The sequence below is a fragment of the Thamnophis elegans genome, chromosome 7 (genome assembly GCF_009769535.1).
Source record: "Thamnophis elegans isolate rThaEle1 chromosome 7, rThaEle1.pri, whole genome shotgun sequence".
NCBI lineage: Eukaryota > Metazoa > Chordata > Lepidosauria > Squamata > Colubridae > Thamnophis > Thamnophis elegans.
Window position 1 is genome coordinate 46843058 of NC_045547.1, and position 14070 is coordinate 46857127.

Genomic DNA, 14070 nt, shown 5'->3' on the forward strand with positions numbered 1-14070 from the left:
GAACTTGATTTATAAAAGTGAAATATATAATAATTCGTCTACCTATTTTCTTTAAAAAAAAAAAAGTCCTTTTTAGTGTTTTTGCCCCAGGAAGTAGACAAGGCAAACCATTTCTGTAAAAATTTTCCCCAAAAATTGCAGGGACTTGTCCAGGCAGTCTCCAAGAATTGAACATGATTGAACTATACCTGTTATTTGTGCTTTGTTATTCCCAGTGCCTCTTTAATCTTCCTTGTTTCTAGGTGATTTTTTTTGATCAGATATTCTTTGGCTCTTCAGCTTCTTTTCTTTCATCTGCTTTAGATGGCTTACATTTGGTCTTAGCATGCTAATCTTATTTTCCAGCCTGATCTTCCATTTTTTGGTGCACTGTTTGGCTTTTATTTTTCATCCAAGGTATTCAATTATAATTGCAGCCATTCTATACACTAGTTGGTTTGTTTCTTGCAATGAGTTGGTGCTTATACTTGATATAGCCGTATTTGCATCTTTTAACACTTGTGCTAGCTGTTTCTTTGGCACAAGCTTCAATGCAGGCAGCTTTATTCTGTTGTTTTTTGTGCTGCTCTAGATGTTCATTTATTTTTTTACTTCGATTCTTTTTAGATAAAGAATTGAAAGTAGGGCAGAGGAGGGAGTACCTGGTTTAAGAATGAAAATGATTGTTGATCTGCTAATCTCTTTTCTGTTATTTCTGATTCTAGATATTGTTCTTTCCAGAACTGATGCATTGATTTCAAATAATCTCTTATTGTTGGATTTGATTTGTAATAACATTGTTATTTGTTTTCAAACTTTGTATATATTTGTAAACATCCTTTCTTCCAGTAGTCTTGCACCTGCTGGATCTGGTTACTAGCCAACAATACTTTTTCTTCCAGCCATCTTAGATGTCCAGGAACTCCAACACCTAGTGTAGTCCTTGGTGACCCAGATGATAATTGATCATGTATGGGTTTCTGTAAATTACATCTCACCATACTGTTTATGGGAAAGATACTCATTTTCTGTGTCCTGTGATAAGACCTGTCATGTATAGCTGAACCTCTGGCACAGCTATACAACCCCACAACCACATCACATCAAGGTAGGGCTTCACTGGGGGATGATTATTATTATATTTAAATAAATTATTTAATATCTACATAGCTGCACTAGAAGGTTATCCTTTTGTCTGCAAAACACCACACCTGCTGAACAGAAGAAAAGACAGAAGTTCTGACTCAATGTCTGGAAGCTGTTATGTCCAGATGGGAAGAAGTAAGTTGCTCCAATAAACTCTGTGTAGGTTGTCTTTCTCTGAAGAATTAGTCTTTTAGGATCCTCTGTTGGTTGGAGAATTATGGCTAGACAGACAGAAGGAATCCACGTATTGAGATAGTTGCATTTCTTCTTGAAGCAGATGCTTTGAGGAAGGCTTCTTGTCATCACCTATTAAAAGTTAATTACAGCAATACCCCTTACCTGGAGCAACCTTTGAAGATTCTTCTAAAGCTGCAGATGGTGCAGAACACAGCAGCCCATTATTGTCAAATGAAAGCCACCAGTGCCATATGCCAATGGTTTGACTCTATACTGGCTTCCAGGAGGCTTCTGAAGGCAATTTGAAGTATGGATTTTAACCTCTAAAATCCTTTATGGCTTAATACCAGAATTCTTCTGGACTGTATGTTTCAAGTAGAACCAACACATCCAGGATTATTGTTTTTTAAGAACAAAAGAGTACATTGAGAGTTACCTCCTAGTGAGATGGTTCAGAGTACATAGCAAGTATTTCATGTTATTCCATTATTTAATGGATTCCTTTTCATTAAGAGATGGCACCCTCACAGCTTTTCAAACCGCAGTCAAGGTAGGGCTTTTCTATAAACCTTTTGATTATTGATGAATAAAGAAGTCATTATTGATGCGAAATTTTGTTTTTAGTTTGTTTTGATGGATTATATATTGTTGTAAACCATCAGAAGTCTGCATGAAGCCAGTAGTCAGGAAATATAAAAAATCAAGTTTTTTCTCTTTCCTTTCAACAATCTTTGATCTGTCTTTTGACTGTGCAAAAGCCCTCTGGGTAAATAGGACAAAACATCTATGTGTTTTTCTTCTTCCAGTCTAACATTACTATTAGACAGTATTTTTTTTGTAGATTGCCCAAGGTTCAATTCCTGGCCACTTCATACTGAGCAAGGAAAGAGTTCAGTTAGATATTCTAGAGAGCTGATATCGGTGTAAATACTGAGTTGAGTGGATCAAGATTAAAGATAAAATTATGCAAAAGTGAAATTGCCATTTCTAGTGGCATACGTTTTATAAATTGAAACTGAAATTTGGAGGGGTACATATTGTGCACCAGTGATAGGTGTACCATGATGCTACAAATTACAGAACTCCCACTTGAATAGAACAGGAAAATATCTAAATTAATGATTAACTAATAATTTAAAAACATATTTAAAAGAATGTTAGAGACATGAGGCAAAAAGTGTTTTATTAAGAGGCATTCCTGCCCAACAATATGAAGCAATATGCAATAAATTTATCACTGTCTGCAACTCTTTTCCAAAGCTGCATCTCTTTCTAGAATCACATGGCAGCCTTGCAGAACTCAGGCACATGATCCTGAGAAAAGACATGACTTTAAAACAGTTGCAGCTGTGTGCTGTGTGCATGCTCCTACATGTTTCAAGGATTTTTCAGGAATTGAATCTGAAGTCCTTCCCACCCTTGAAAACAAAGTTCTTTCTAGACAAATTTGTCTAAACATGAAGCTTGAGTAATACTCAGAATTCAAATGCATGCCAATAAAAACTGTGGACTTCTAAGTATTGCATCATTGCAACACAAGAATAGTCTTGAAAATTAAATGGATTATGGGATGTGAACTGATGACTTCTTTTTCATTGTCCCATGCAGGCATCTACAATTAATCCATCATTAAGATACCTCAGTAAAAAATGATAAAATAGATTCAATTAATTAGTCCAAGTGCTTAAACAGGGGCAATAATTCCAGACAACACTCGGCCACTCTAAAGCGTGTGTCACATATCTCTAGCCAAACTTAATGTTGTTTTCTATCCTGGCATTTTACAAGAACAAAATGCTTGTAAAATATGGAACTTAGCAACAAAAAGTCTTGGTTATAATTTTTTTTAAGACAACAAAAGAAAAAGAGATAATCAAATGCCAAAAATATTTATATAACTAAACATTTGTTTGAAATCAAATTTAGATAAGGCAGCATATCCCAAAGCTATAAGCATCAGTCACTCACAGCAGGTGCCTGTTTGTTAGTTTCCAAGCAAATTACATCTCCAGAAAAACAATTTATTCTCATTTATAGGACAAGTTTTCAGATATCTGTGGTACTGCCTGAGCATGTATCCTAAAACAGAAATTCCAAAATGGAGATACATTCTTAAATGACAGAAAAACTGATAGGCAATTTCAAAGCAAAATTCTGCTAGAAACTCCTTTGAGAATTGCTTTTCCAACATTAAACCTAACTGGATCCAGGATCCGTATAATGAGCTTGATCTTCCTGTTATTCCTCATGCAACAGGAGTTGCCTCTTCAAAAATCAATGCAGTAATTAAAAAATCAAAGAAAAGCTATGCTATGTTTTATCTACCAATGGAAAGATCTCAGATAAAATACGAATGATTCCGAATTATACTTAAGAATTTACAGTTGCTCTAGGAGTTCAAGAAAATCATGCAAAATCAAGGGTAGGCTATGTCAACTAAGCTCAGAAACCACCAACTGAGTCCCCAAACATTCAACCCTGAGCTACAAATGTCTTCTTTGGTTGATAAGTTAAATCAGTTCAAGACACTTTACACATAAAAGAAACCCACTGCTGTATTCACATATGCCACTCTTTGAGTTATGGGTTGTGATCTTGATATCTAATGAAATATGTTTTAGGGACTGCTTTTAAAAAATGTACTCCCACATCAGTTTTTTAAGAACCCCTTTTCCTTGGCTGTGGGATCCTACTTATTAAACTTACTCTTCAACTAAGAGAGTTTATAATCCAGCCTCTTTTATCTTTAAGGCACTTTAAATATCTCTACATGATCCAGACTCTTTCATGGTAAGTCCTATACATAGAAAATAACTTTTGATTTATAAAGCTCATCAGACAATTTAAAAGCCTTTGTATAAAGAACAGCCTATAGAAAGATCAGTAATCTTAAGTAATAGCTCAATTAGCAGCATAAGCAAGGATAATGAAAAAGACCACCCAACTCAACATTCTATTATTAAAGATGAAAAAATAAAAAATAGCATCAACTCAAATTACAAAAATATAAAATCCTAGCTAACATGGGGAAAATAAATTTAACAAATATCTGATGGTTTATATTTCTAGGTTCACGTTTACCTCTTTTAAATTAGATTTCTAGAAATGTGTGAGTAACACTGAAAATGCCCTTTATTTCTTATCAATAAACTATGTTTTTCAGTGAATGGGATATAAGGAATGCCTCCAACTCATAGTTTTAAGACTACACAAACCAAAATGAGTCCAAACAATTTAGTTTTGAAGGTAAAAACCAACATGTCCTTAACTGGTATGCATCTTTAATTGAATATTCAACCAGCAAATGTCTTGCTTTCCTAAACACTTTATGATTTAAGAGAAATATTTCAAATGGCAATGTAGATCAAAAATTCTTAGGGAATGTCTTCATTTTTAAATTTAGAAGAGGGAAAACTGCTGTTTTAATTTAAAAACAAAAAGCTTAACAGGATTGAAAATGAAGAAAGTTTTAAATAGAGAAAGGGGAACAGTGATTGCTTTTAAAAATATTATTTTTCTGATTAAAGTGTCTTTGAAAATAGCAAAATTAATTAGACATGTTGACCAGATCTTTGTGGGAATGCTGGTTGTTTCTTATTAAATCAAGAACATAAGGATAATATGAGCTAAGCAGTGAGGCTGTAACTATGGAGAACTAATTGGAACTAAAGCGTTAAAGATAGTAAGAAGCAAAATATGGGGAAAACAGAAGCCAGCCTTTTACTTTCACTGTAATAAGTGGCATATTTTCACTTCCTCACAACAGCAATCACAAGAAAATCTGTTGAACTGGCAGACAGAGGCAGGAGTTCACTAGAACAGCTTACAGATAAGGGCATTTCACCAGATTTATTGCAGAAAAAGTTTGAAGAATTTGGCCAAAAGATGACTTCAACAGTTAAAAAGGAAATAGGAGGATTTGCAGGAATAAGAAAAGATGTCAAGAAGAAGTTTGGAAGAATCTACGGTGCAATTGGGTGCAGACTTAAAACAAATTAATGATAAAGTAGAAGTTTCAATCCTTCAGGCTTTTGAGATTTAATGTTAACAAGAGATTTAGAGATTTTAGAGATTTTATTAATATTTGTAGGCCGCCCTTTTCCCTGGGGGGACTCAGGGCGGCTCACATAAAATCGGGGAAGGGGAATACAGACATCAAGATGAGACATATAATAAAATAGTAAACAACATACATTCATCATTCGGGAGGGGAACTATCCTTGTCCCCAGGCCTGACGGGCGAGCCAGTTCTTCAAGGCTGTGCGGAAGGCCTGGACGGTGGCGAGGGTGCGAATCTCTACGGGGAGCTCGTTCCAAAGGGTCGGGGCTACTACTGAGAAGGCCCTCCTCCTTGTAGTTGCCAGCCGACACTGGCTGGCCGATGGTATACGGAGGAGGCCTAATCTATGTGATCTTATTGGTCGCAGGGATGTAATTGGCAGAAGGCGGTCTCTCAAGTATCCAGATCCACTGCCATGTAGGGCTTTATAGGTGACTAATAGCACCTTGAAGCGCATCCGGAGATCGACAGGTAGCCAGCGCAGCTCGCGGAGGATAGGTGTTATGCGGGTGAACCGAGGTGCACCCGCAATCACTCGCGCGGCCGCATTCTGTACTAGCTGAAGTCGCCGGATGCTCTTCAAGGGCAGCCCCATGTAGAGCACGTTGCAGTATTCCAGCCTAGAGGTCACAAGGGCCCGGGTGACTGTTGTGAGAGCCTCCCGATTCAGGTAGGGTCGCAACTGGCGCACCAGGCGAACCTGGGCGAATGCCCCCCTGGTCACAGCCATTAAATGGTGGTCAAACGATAGCTGTGAGTCCAGGAGGACTCCCAAGTTGCGAACCCTCTCTGAGGGGTATAGAATTTGACCCCCCAGCCTGAGTGATGGAATATTGGTCGAATCTCTGGGAGGGAAACACAACAGCCACTCGGTCTTTTCTGGGTTGAGCACAAGCTTGTTAATCCTCATCCAGTCCATAACAGCTTCGAGGCCACGGTTCATCACGTCTGCCGCTTCATTGAGTTGGCACGGGGCGGACAGATACAGTTGAGTATCGTCCGCATATTGATGGTATCTAATCCCGTGCCTGCGAATGATCTCACCCAGCGGTTTCATGTAGATGTTGAATAGTAGGGGGGATAAGACCGAGCCCTGAGGCACCCCATAAGTTAGGGGCCTAGGGGACGATCTCTGCCCCCCCACTAACACCGACTGCGACCTGTCCGAGAGGTAGGAGGAGAACCACCGCAACACGGCGCCTCCCACTCCCACCTCCCGCAGTCGTCGCAGAAGGATACCATGGTCGATGGTATCGAAAGCCGCTGAGAGGTCGAGGAGAACCAGGATGGAGGAATGTCCTCCATCTCTGGCCCTCCAGAGATCATCGGTCAATGCGACCAAAGCGGTTTCTGTGCTGTAACCGGGTCTGAAGCCTGACTGGAAGGGGTCTAGATAGCTAATGGCCAATATTTTTACTGAGTAATAAGTATAATATAGTAATTATAATATAATTATTATACTTTACCATGATATGGGCTGAAAGGTTGAAGATAATATTACAGAATTTTATTCATGGAGATCAATGCAAGTTAAAAAAAGAATATGTAATTTAGGGTTTTAAACATTAATTTAGATCAGGGGTGTCAAACTGAAGGCCTGTGGGCCAGATCCGGCCCACAAGGTGCTTAAATCTGGCCCGCAGGGTCAGCTTGGAAATATCAAAGGACCCACCCATGGTGCCTCTGCTGGCTGAAATGGGCTGCATGTGGCCTGCGTGCACCCCCCCCCATGGCCTATTTTAGGCCTGGAAACTGATGAAGGAGGCTGGGGAGGCCACGTGGGGGCCTTGCAAGGGCTCCGTGTGTCCCATTTTCAGCCAGGAGATTGCTGCAGGAGGCCATGGAGGCCAAAAATGAGGCATGAGGGGGCAATGCACACCCCCGTGCCCCATTTTGGCCAGCCAAGTGCTGCAGGAGATTGTCCAGGCCAAAAAAAGAATTCAGGGGCCACGTGTGGTCCCCCCCACACCTTATTTTGGCCAGCAGGGTGCTACAGGAAACGTCCATCCCATCTCTCCCCTGCTTCCCCCCTCTGGCCCATGGAGGAGAACTACAGGGCTGATCCGGCCCTTGAAGAAATTTGACACCCTTGGTCTAGCTTATGCAAATAATATAATATAACATTTAGAGCAGGGGTGAGCAATTAATTTTCCCAAGGGCACATATGAATAGCCGGGATTGTTGTGGAGGACGACCACTATGACCACACACTCTCACCATGGCCCCACCCCACTGCAGTTCCACCCCTGCTGCAACCCTGTCCAACACCCCTACCACCACCACCGATGCCCCTGCTGATGCCCTGCTCCTACCATCTCCCCCAATGATGTCACCCTGCCTCCACCTATAACACTCAGCCATTGATTCCCTGCCCCCCCCCCGGGACACTGCTGATGCCAGACAGGAACATCCAAAAGACCAGATGTGGCCCACAAACTGTAAAATGTCCAAGTCTACTTTAGAGAGAGAGGTTAAAATATAATTGCACTTATAATCTTGAAAAATATCAGAAACCACCTTTTTTCTTTCTTTTCTATTTTAACTTTTTTCGTTGCTTCCTTTTTGCTTTCTTTTTCTTTTTTTCTGAATTAATTTGAATAAGTTATCTTATTTTTTTTTTAAAAAGTTTCAATAAGTTATATTAAAAAACCAATACTTTGTGCGTACTATAAAAATACACTGCTGATAATTGGCACAATAGAGATATCACACATTTCAAGAATCCTGTATCATTAATGAGCCATATTCTGTACTAGTTTAAATTTGCTTAACTAGCTTTGGAATTACTCCAGATAGAGTTCACTACTGCCTAAATCTAACCTGGATATCACTAAAGCATAGGTGCTTTTTAAACACCAACAATATTATCATATACTCACTTTGTCATTTTTAGTGGATTTGGTATTTGTAACTGTTTCTGTCTAACTGTATTTATTACTTTAATTTGGGTTGCAAGATGCCTTGGGGTATATATTATGAAAGACAGACTATAAATGTCTTCAATAAATAAATAAATCTTGGCTCTACAGCAAGTTTGAATTTTCTTGAGGGCAGAAGCACGTGTGTTTTTTTTTACTTCATTGTCAAAATGATTGCTAGACTGAAACTAATGTGCCACCTGGAATACCAGTGTCAAGAAGTTTAAAGATTTAATTTGTGTGGGTTACGCTTAAATAGATATAATATTTCCAATATAACTAGAACTGCATATGTTGGCCTGTCAATTGATGGGCATAATCATCCTACAAAATTGTCAATAATAACTGCTACTGTGAGGAGCCTGACACCTCTACCATTGGAGTTTAGGATTGCTGCCAAGATATCATATTTAGGACTCTGGGCTTCTTGTTTAACTGCTTAAGCATTATTACATCTTAAATTCCAATGTTTCTACTGCAAAAGACTGAAACAAAATTATATTTGTTGTACTAGTACAGGTCATAGAATATGGCAAAAATTTAAATGAAGCTGGAAAATCAATTTACTAAATATAGGTACTGGGAGGGGATGTAAAGGAACCAAGTTCTAATTTGAATTTTGGATTTCATGAAGACATTCAGTTTGAATTTGCAATTCAGCGTAAAGAATTTATCCAAAGAATCAAGTCAAATCAAAGATTTGATCTGATAAGAGTATGTATGTATGCATATCACAAATTCCATCAGATAGTTGAATTATTTCAGAAGCACCTGATCTAATTCAAATGGGTAATTTGCTTGAATCACATTCAAATGCAAGAATCAGACTCAAATATGACACATGTCTTAATACATGTGTCAAGGTATATATTTTGGACTGGCATTCAAAAAAAGTCTTTTCCATCCCAGATTAGCATTATGATCTAATGTTCCCATTGTTCTTCAACTAGATTTAATTGAAACTGTATAGCTTTTCTAATGCATTTGTTAGAAACAGTGATATATTGCCCTTCAGCCAAATGACTCCCAGGATGATTTGAAAGTAAAGTTAAAGCAACGATGAGTTCAGTGTAAAATCACACGCATGAGAAATATATAGAAATCATAGAGCTGGCTTCTAGTGATAAATAATAGAGTTTTGTTTACATGAGTACCTTGAGCTCTCCAATAGAAGACAAAAGGCCTGCTCCATAAGCCCTCAGTTGTCCATCTTGCTTACAAAGGCCAAATTCAATAGTGAAGAAATAACACTGAAAAATGAAATACACAGACACACAAATGCATATATTAGAATAAATCTAGATATACTCAAAAATCAAACAGGTCACTAGGCAAGCCCCTCTTCATACTCTTTTTTTGTTTTTAAATAAATGATGTGAAAGAAAACTACCAAATAGTAACACCATGAATACCAGGGGTCATCATAAATCTATTTGGTGTAAATCATGATAGGAATTGGGACTGTGCAGTGCTTCAGAATCAATGCCAAAAGGCTGTTGCAGGGTATGCACAGTGTAAAAGTGATACTTGTCTTCCATTTTTAAAGCACTTGCATTTTTATTTTGAATTATGAGGTTATCCACTGCAGCCAATATCTAATTCTTGGAAAAGTCACAGTTAGTCTAAAGTGTTGCAAGCAACTAGTGTGTTTTCACACCTGTATTATCCAAAGTACCATATTTTTCCAACTATAAGATGCTCCAGAATATAAGATGCACCTAGCTTTTGGGGAGCTTTTGGGAAAAACAAGGGGAAAAAATCTGCATCCATCTGGAATTCATCTGGCCTGTTGCCGCAGCCTGTTTGCCACTGCCGCAGCCCATTCGCCGCCACCTGTTCGGCATGGCCAATTCTCCACTGCCCATTTTTCACAGAGTATAAGCTGCACATAGATTTCCACCCACTTCTTTTGGGGGGGAACTGCATCTTATACTCTGAAAAATACAGTAGCTTTGGAGAATTATATTGCACAGCCCTAATAAAAATCACCATTGTTAATGAACAAATTTATAGTGAAATAAATAAGAACATATCTGTAAATCTGCTACCCAGATTTGCAGAATGCAAATGCTGGATGTGTTTTAATAGCACATCAAAAATATTGTCTTAATGGGGGCCCTGGGGGGAAAAATCACAAGCAGAATGTGAACTTTATTAAAGGGTGAAAGTGTATATATTGTAGTACTTATTTAATAATTCTTTAAAACCTATAAAGAAGAATATTTGTAGCTCAGGCTTGAAATGGGGGGACCTTGGTGCTATTTGAGCTTGGCTGTTTTCTTACAGATGTTTTATCATCCATATTAGGTAACATAATTAATGCCAGTAAGGAGTGGGGTTTGCTCTCAATTTATATTCTAGTGGCTTGTTTGACAGCTTTTTATTGGTTACTTGATTGCTTGTCTGATGTTAATCTTGGAGTTAATCTATGCTCATCTGGATGCTGATTGCTGGTGGAGAAGTAGAGTTAGGTCTTTGTTCCTTTTTAGGCTTGTTGATTGTCTCTTTTGCACAGTGTGTAGACGTTGTTTATGTCTATGTATCTATTGATGACCAATTTGTCACAATGCCACGTTTCTAGAAATTCTGTGCATTTTTTTTATTTGACTTGGTCTAGGATGGTCACAGTTTTCCAATTGAAACTATGGTTAAGTCTGTCTACATATTGTGAAATTAAAGAGTTTTCATCATGTCTTCGGACTGCCAGCTGGTGTTCATGGATGCATTCTGCCAATATTCTGCCTGTTTGGTTGTTGCAATCATTAAACTGTATGTAAGTGTTATTCTTTTAAGGGATTGTGTTGGTTGTGCTATATCAGGTTGAGTAGTCAGGCACTTTATGATAAAGTTGCATGGATATCAATTTTGTTGGAATATTTTGAATATTCCAGATGACAGAACACATCCATGAACACCAATTAGCAGTCAGGAGACATGATGAAAATTCTTTAATTTCATAATACATGGACAGACTTGACCATAGTTTCAAATGGGAATCTGTGATCATCCTAGACCAAGCCAAGTCCAAAAATGATGGGAATTTCATACACATAAACAATATATATGGACTATGCAAAAGAGACAGTTAGCAAGCCGAAAAGGAAACAAAAAGACCTAAGCAACTCTTCACCAGGAATCAGTACCCAGGTGAGTATAGATTAACTCTTAGATTAACATCAGATCAATAATCAAGTAAAAAAATATCCCAATCAAGAAATTGCCAGTCACAAATAAACAGAGGAAAACTCTATGATATAGAAATTTTCTTTTTCTTTTTTGGTGTATTTAATTCAGTCCTGACTCCTAGCAACTTTGTGAACAAGTTTCTGCAGATATCTTGGTAAATTTTCTAAAATGATTCAGTATTGCCTGCTTCCAAAGACTGAGAGAATGACTGGCCTAACTGGTTTTGTGCCTAAGGCCTCATTAGAACCCACCATTTCCCAGTTTCTAGCCTGGTACTTTAACCCCTCCACCAAACAGCTTACAATATAATACTATAATTGCCATTGTTCTGAAGCTGCTTTGTTTATATAACTGAATCCAAGAGACTGTTCATCCCACCACAAGGGATTTGCACCAGAATGACGGACTTTGGTCCTTATTTTCCCATAGATCACTTTAGCAGGGGCTTATTACCCTCACCCTCACGCTAATTTCAAAAATCAATTTCTTATGTACAGTTGGTAGTTGCTAACCTGATGACCTCTGGAAGGGTGTGCTGTTTCAACAAAGCCCTAAGTAAATTAGCTCCTTAAACCAGCTTCACAGTAGAGTAAGTTTCTTCAGGCAAAGCAAATAAGCTATACTGTTGTTTTTTTCCTATTCTTACTGCCTCGTTTGACACTTTCAATAGCTGGAAGCAGAAGTCTCTTTCAACAGGTCCAGCCATCTTCATTATGTGCAGAAATCTCTTTTGAATATTGGAAGCATTATTTGTTTATAAGATTTGTGTATAAGCCAATCACAACACACTCCAGTTACCTCAGCAAAATATTATTAAAACCTAAGGACTTAGATAATGTACAGGACCTTGTTAAGGAAAAAATGATTGTCATTTTATCTTGGTCAATAAAATTACATTGCTTCATTGTATGAAGCCCTTTATTGGGACAAGGCCACTCTAATCGAATAGGCTGTGGATTTCCATGGATCATGGCCTTTATCTCCAGTAGATTGTGAATGCCCCTTTTTTACCAAGATGCATGGCTTTATTTGTTTAAATATAATTATCCAATAGCTTATTTATGTGCTTTCTTATGGATTTAATTGTGAAATTTTAACAGCTTTTAGTCTGCATGGTTTATAAACACAGACAAATAAATATAAGCAAATAATTTAACATGGACATCTTCCAAAGAGGATGTACTAGCTGAATATATAATGTATCATCTATTTCAGTTCTCTCTTTTTAATGCAACAGATGTCAAAAACTTGTTTCTCTATAGGTTTGGTGTCTATTTATTTATTTGATTTAAAATAGTACTTTTATGGACAAATATGGTACATTCCCAAGATTGTGGAATGGAAGGGGAAGAGGAGGGGAGGGAAGGAGAGGTAAGGGATAAAAATCAAGATAAAAGCCATACCTTCTAAGATATCAAAAGATATCCCTAAAAATATTGAAATAAACTCTAATTCTGACTGGATTCCCAATTCCCTTATGCAAGAGAATGGTTATTAGGCAGAAATCAGGACCATAGACAGTTCCCAAAGAAATCTCTGTGGGCTAAGCTAAAAAAACAACTTCCTGCTGCATTTCCACAATATGAAAAGACTTTGGTCTGATTGTATTTTTTGTCTCAGTATATTGTATAAATCCATCCCATTTGATCAGTTTGTGATTCAGCATATTGCACAGACCAGAAAATTGGTTAATTTAGTAGCCAGTTCAGTTTTAGAAATAAAGTCATTAGGTGTTTTTGCTTCTATAATGCAGAAGGAAGAGATATAGTACTGGGAAAATAATCTCTGAATCCAAGAAAAGCAGAAGGGCAGTCCTCAAGCTGGGAGGCCACAGAAGACAATACTGAAGATTTCTCCTTAATGAGGCACTTTGGCTTCTCTCTTTCTTATTGTCAAGCCGCACACAGCTGGACAAGATCAAGGAACCAAGAAGTACACAATATCTCAGTAAGGTTTCTTTAATGCTGGTTGGCAGTAAATACAAAGTCTTACTTAGAAATAGGAATTTTCCATCTTCATTTTCAATGAACTAAGTAAGACAGTTTATCTTTAAGCAATTGAAATGTTCTTTTCCTTTGTAGACTTCCTACAATCTTTCACACCCAGAGAATACAATAACTAAATCCTGCTTTATAAATAGTTCATACATCATGCAACTTCATTATTTGACTGAACTATGTTTAACTTAATAAACAAACCAGTTGTTTTGGAACACCATTATTGTCCATATACCATAAGTTATCAATCATACATATAAGGAAAAACAAAGGTTCCTGGCAGTTCTATATGGTTTGTATTTGCCAAATTCTAATTTTCATCAATATTGTGTTTGATTAAACTCTTTTCTATGAAAAAGCTACTAAAATACTTTCACTGAATACAAACTATGGCAGTTTCAGTCTAGTTCAGAAAGGCTTGTTAAACCATTAAATGAAGTATCTCACCCAATGCTGATCATTAGTTTTTAATACAATTATTTTCACGTTTCCAAATATTCAGGAAATTATATTTGTTGATAACCTTTTTTTAGTATGGTTTGGGAAATTTTTCCAGTAATAAAGCTTGCTGATTAAGAAAACCATTTCTTTACATAAATACTAAAGG

General features: G+C 37.5%; 1 protein-coding gene across 1 annotated transcript in view; it reads right to left on the bottom strand.

The window, feature by feature from the left end:
• TPH2 (tryptophan hydroxylase 2) overlaps positions 1-14070 on the bottom strand; it is a 90818-nt gene that overhangs the window by 1358 nt on the left and 75390 nt on the right. Inside the window, exon 9 of the mRNA XM_032221682.1 lies at positions 9435-9530. Coding sequence (XP_032077573.1) covers positions 9435-9530 — 96 coding nt within the window. The remainder of the gene's footprint in view (positions 1-9434; positions 9531-14070) is intronic.